The sequence below is a fragment of the Carlito syrichta genome, unplaced genomic scaffold (genome assembly GCF_000164805.1).
Source record: "Carlito syrichta isolate Samal-C Ts95f unplaced genomic scaffold, Tarsius_syrichta-2.0.1 Scaffold301850, whole genome shotgun sequence".
Classification (NCBI taxonomy): Eukaryota; Metazoa; Chordata; class Mammalia; order Primates; family Tarsiidae; genus Carlito; species Carlito syrichta.
The window spans coordinates 136606-142263 of NW_007245946.1; the positions used below are offsets into that span (position 1 = coordinate 136606).

Genomic DNA, 5658 nt, shown 5'->3' on the forward strand with positions numbered 1-5658 from the left:
GGCGGGCGGCTCTGCCTCTGCCCGCTGTGCAGCAAGCTGTTTCCCGGCGCCCGCGTGCTGCAGCTGCACCTCAGCGCCCACTTCCGCGAGCGGGACGGGGTCCCGGCCCGGCTGTCCCCTGACGGGGCTGTGCCCACGTGCCCGCTCTGCGGGAAGACCTTCTCGTGCGCCTACACGCTGAAGCGGCACGAGCGGACGCACTCGGGCGAGAAGCCCTACACGTGCGGGCAGTGCGGCAAGGGCTTCCAGTACTCGCACAACCTGAGCCGCCACGCCGTGGTGCACACGCGGGAGAAGCCGCACGCCTGCCGCTGGTGCGAGCGCCGCTTCACGCAGTCCGGGGACCTGTACCGCCACGTCCGCAAGTTTCACTGTGGCCTCATCAGGTCCCTGCTGGTGTGATGCGGCCCTCCCAGGAGGGACGCTGGGATGGAAGCCCCCAGGCCGGATGCTCACCTCGCCGACAGAAAGAATCTGGTTGTTTTTTCCTGGAACGTGCCCCAGACGCCACGCGGGACCGCAGCCTTCCTCTGGCCTGGCCTCCCCTCCCTGAGGCCCTGCAGCTCACCCTTGCCCTGGGGCTTTGCCCTGTTCAGACTGTGATACCATCTTCCTCTCCCGACCTCCTCCAGCCAAGCTCTGAGCTGTATTCGGCTGCCCCTGACTTCTACCCCGGTTCCTGGGTGTCCTCTGTCCCAGGGCTTTCCTGACCACCTCTCTGGCATGCTGGGGGGCGGGGGGCGGGGTCCTTGTGAGGCTGGCACCATGCTAAGTGAATGACTCACATGTCAGAAAAGTTGGTGTGAGTCCCCGGTGGGGTGCTTGGAGGGAACAGGCCACTCCTGGTGGGTGGCAGCAGGAACCCCTGCCTGGAAAGCCCAGGGCACAACAAGAGCCAGCAGGGGCCATCTGGGCACAGCTGGTATCCTGGGGGGAGGGGAGGGTGCTGCCCCAGCAGGGGTCCCGGGGCGGCAGAAGGAGAACCAGCTCGCAGCAGAGTGGCTTGAAGATACAGGTACTGGGGTGGGATGTGGCCCTGAGAGTGTGCAGTTGTGCCCGTACCGTAAGAGAAGGTGGAGGTTTGGAAACGAATTCTCCCTAGACCTAGAAAGAGCACCCCCAGTGGCCGGATGTCTGCTGGTGGGCGACCAGGAATGCTGCTTCTGTACCCAAGTGCCAGGTCTAGGGTGGGGCACAGGGGCTGATCTCTGTGTCCCAGGCTGCTGCTGGGCCATAGGGGGATCTCACCCCAAGGGTCACTCTGCTGTGACTGTTTCCAGAGGACTGAGCAGGGGCAGAAGGCTGCTCTGCTGGCCAGAAGCCAGGTTTGCAGGGCTCCCCTTCCCCACCTGGGGTGTGGGTGAGAGTGGCCATTGAGGAGGGAGTCAGGCAAGGGCTGGAATCCAGACCCCCACCTTTCCCTGGGGGCTGATATTCTAGAGCATGAAGGACCCCTGTGTTTGCAGCTGGTTCTGGTCACCCTGCCTTGCCCACCCACTCACCAAGCAAGTCTTGCTGCTGGAGCCTCGCTGGTTGCTGCAACAGGCTAGAGCATGCTGGGTGGCCTGACTTCTGGGGGTCAGCAGGTAGCAGAGCTGCCCGGACACCTGGTTTGCCCCAGGCCACCTGGATACCCGCTGTGACTGGGAGTGGCCCTGAGGACAGAGTCATGTCTAAGTAGTTTTCTCTTCTCCTGACAACACTTGATGTTCTATTTATGTCTCCCTAGTCGAGTGAAGTGACAGACCCCTCGCATGTCCTGGGCTTCTGCTGTGCTGGGGGCCAGTGTCCCTTGTGCTGCTTCAGGCTCAGAGGCCCCAAACTGACTTCCGATTAGCCTGGCCCCGACCCCATCCCTGGAAGGACGGGTGGGACTTGGTGCTTGGTGTGGGGAGTTCCGTGTGTGTGCGTGTCCTTGTGTGTCCAGCACATGCTGGTGCCCTGCAGGGGGCTGGGGTGGCAGCACCGCTAAGCCGGGAGACGGGGCTGTGGCACATACTCCCCCTCCCAGTGGTTTTCGTAGAGGAAGAGCTTCCCTCTCCCGGCCGGGCAGCCACCCTGAGTTCTTAACACTGGATTCGTTGTCTTCCGCACATGAATGAGTTCGTCACTGTGAAGTTCACGTAAAGAGAAGTAATCAGTTGTCATGTGGCTGCTGCAGTTGGAATGAAGTGTATACATGCACTTGTATTTAAGACACTATTGTGTGGAGTGTGGTAGAGAAGCATGTAGATGCGTGTCTGTGGGCCCCTCTGTGGGGTCTCCCCACCCCACTGGCTCTGCCCCTGGGGTCGGGACAGCTCAGTGACCCGAGAGAACAGTTGTCCGTGCTTAGCATCTGGTAGCGTGGGCAAGAGTGTCCTCTCCCGGATTCACGTAATGACAGTGATAATAAAGTCCACCCCAGATGGACATAGCCATGGTCGTTCCTGGGAAGGGGAGGCAGGGCATGCAGTGGCAGTAGCATGGCCCTGTTGGTCTGGGGTCCTGGGCGCAGAAGAGGCTGGGCCGTGGAAGAGGGCCTGGTGGGCAGGGGCACTCTGGGAACCCTTTCTCAGATGCCATCTCAGGCTCATGCGGGGAGGGTGGGCTGGGGCAGGGCGGCGGCCGCATGCCTCTCCTCTCTCCAAGGTTGTCCCCACCACTGGAGTTTGGGGGGAGTTCCAGGGAGGCAGGTCTGTGTTAGGGAGGGGCAGGATGCGGCTGGCATGGGAGCAGAGGCCACAGTGGCTCCTGCCCGGGGAGGAGGCTGCACCCTTGGAGGAATCCGTGAGCTGTGCAGGGCGCCATAGGCCCAGGCCCTGGATCTGAGACTGCCTGCTTCTGTGGCCCTAGGTCCGCCTGTCCCCCGCCTTCCGAAGGCACCCCCATCTCCCCGGCCCCCCACCTCTCTCTGCTTCCCCTCTACCTCATTTACAGCCCCCCGCACTGGGGTGGGATTGGGCCCCCAAGGTCCAGTTTGGACAAGAGGTGGCAAGGCCCAGGGGCCACTGTGTCCCTCCTCTGCCATGCTGCGTCCTTGGGGCCTCCCTGGTGGGTGGCTATGCGCTTGGCCCCTCAGGGGTGGAGAGGCACAGGCATGTCTAGAGGGTGGCTCTGGGCTGCTGGGACCCTGTCTGCCAGTTCCATCCTCCTCCTCCACCCTGCGCCCCCTGCTGGGGCATCAGCCAGTCTGCATGGGCCTCCACATGTGAGCTTCACCCAAGTACCCACTAGGCTTGAGAGGAACCTGGGTAGACCTCAAGCTCAAAGTCAGGCGGGGGCTGCGATTGCCAGGGTTTTCCAAAGGCCAGGCCGAGCTGGTGCTGGGATGGCCTGCAGCTCTTGGGCCAGTCCTGAGCCCAAATGCAGATCCTTGCTTTGCACGCCACACCCCAACTTTCCCCCCATCCCCCTTGCCTCCTGCTGAGCCTGGGCCAGTGCCACTGTCCTGAGGGAGGCCCTGTCATGTTCCCAGTTGGGCCTGTGACTCAGCCCAGGCCTCCTCAACCTGCCAGGAGGCGGAGGCTGTTGCCATGCCATCCAGGCAGGAGAGCCGGGTGGGCTCCTACCCCCTAGGGAGGAGGGGGCTTACTGGAACCCTCCAGCCTGCCCAGCTTGGCCACACTGTGCCTACACCAAAGCTGCCAGCCCCATTCCTGGCTAGGGTGGGCCTCCTGGCATCCTCTCTCAAGGTCCTCATGGTAAACTGAGGCCTGTGGAAGGGCCTGGCTCTGGCCTGCAGTCCCAAAGCCAGTTGGTGGCAAATCCAGGACTTCCTTCCAGAAACTCAAAGAACCTCAGCTGTTTGTCCAGGATGTTGGGTACGGGTTCCAATCTGTGAGGGCAAAGGGGTGGGGCAGGACAGCAAGGACAGGACCAGAGGGTGGGATGCCAGGGCAAGAGGGGTTCCCAGGCCCACCCCCCGGAAGGCTGATCTCTCAGGAGCCTCAGAGACAGGTATGGCATGTCAGAGTTCAAGGTCAAGTCAGCACATGCAGGTGCGTGAGCCCACCGCATAGATGCAGCTCTGGGGAGGCTGCTGGGTTAGAGAAGGTTGCAGCCTCCCCCCTCCACCTCCAGCCCCTCATTTTGGAGCAGCTGAGCTGCCACCCGCCCACCCGGTCTCACTTTTCCCAGTGGTCATGAATGGCACCAAATCCTTCCTGGCACAAGGTGTTCATCCCACAGACACCAGGAGCCTTAGGACAAACCAGCCAGGCAGATGGCTCCAGCCCTGGCCGTGCAGCTTGGAGGGGTGGACAGCAGGCCCAGCTCTGCCCTTGCCTTCTGTGGCTTCTCTCATACCCACCTCAGTCCCATCACTGTACACCAGACAAGCCAGACCACCCCTCATCATGGCTATCATCACCTCCATCACCCCCACAGAACTATACCACCACCCCGCCATCACCTCCACCCCCGCCATCACCTCCACCTCCACCATCACCTTCACCTTCACCATCACCCCCACCACAACCTTTACCATCACATCCACTATCACGCCCACCACATTTACCATCGCCTCTAGTCTTCACCATCACCTCCACCACCAATCACCTCCACCTCCAGCATCCCCACTACCTCCATGTCCGCTACCACTGTCTTCACTATCCTTATGCAGCCAATATCACTACCACCATCTTTATGGAAGATCCCTCAGAAGTGGACCCAACTCCAGGCCAGCTTTCAGACTGAGGGAGCAGGGCTTGAGGAGTGGTTGGAGAAAGGGGTGCCGTCTGCCCTCCTAACTGGGTGGAGCTTCAGTGTCTGCACTTCCCTCCTCTGAGCTCTGAAGTTCCAGGTTTGTTTTGTTTTGTTTGAGATGGAGTCTCACTCTGTTGCCCAGGCTGGAGCGCAGTGGCACGCTTATGGCCACCCCAGCGTCGACCTGCTGGGCTCCAGTGATCCTTCCGCTCTAGCCTTCCAAGTAGCTGGAACTACAGGTGCGTGCTTCCACGCCCAGCTAATTTTTTGATTTATTGTAGAGACAAGGTCTCTCCAAGTTGCCGGGGCTAGTCTCAAACCCGCAGGCTCAGGCAATCCACTTGCCTCAGCCTCCCAAAGAGCTGGGATTACAGGCTGAGCTACCGAGCCTGGCCCTAGGTTTGTTTTTTATTTTTGTAGAGACAAGGTCTGGCACTGTTGCCCAAGCTGGTCTCAAACTCCTGGCCTCTGGTGGCCTTCTCACTCAGCCTCCTGCATACCTGGGATCATAGGCATGCACTACCACACCAGGCTGTCCAAGGGCCCATTTCCAGCTTTCCTGCCTCTCCTCCTTCATGCCCACCCAGAAAGAAAACACTCTGTGCCTTCTCCAACCATCACCTGCACCACAACCAATATACAGAAGAAAACACTCTGTGCCTTTGCAAGTAGGTCTACATGTCTCCAGGCGCACATGTAGAAAGCAGTCCTTCTCTGCTTGACACAGTAACTTCAACGACACACAGGACCACCTGCTGTGTCCCATCAGTCACCTGGCCTGGCCTGGTAACACATCACATCTTCTCCCACCTCAGTGTTCTCACCTGTAAAATGGAATGGCAAACAGCTGACAAAAGGTGACTTGAGCTGGGGCAGTCACCAGGTGAGGAGGGTATCCAGGGTGAGGACACTTTGGCAACGAGGCCTTACAGAGCACACCCCCTGCCCAGTGTGCTGGACTGCCTGGGGCTG

At 60.5% G+C, this 5658-nt stretch overlaps 1 protein-coding gene across 1 annotated transcript in view; it reads left to right on the forward strand.

The window, feature by feature from the left end:
- Nucleotides 1-405, forward strand: part of ZBTB42 (zinc finger and BTB domain containing 42) — a 3095-nt gene extending 2690 nt beyond the window's left edge. The window contains exon 3 of the mRNA XM_021711066.1: nucleotides 6-405. Coding sequence (XP_021566741.1) covers nucleotides 6-402 — 397 coding nt within the window. The 3' untranslated portion in view covers nucleotides 403-405. The remainder of the gene's footprint in view (nucleotides 1-5) is intronic.
- Nucleotides 406-5658: the final 5253 nt, after the last annotated feature.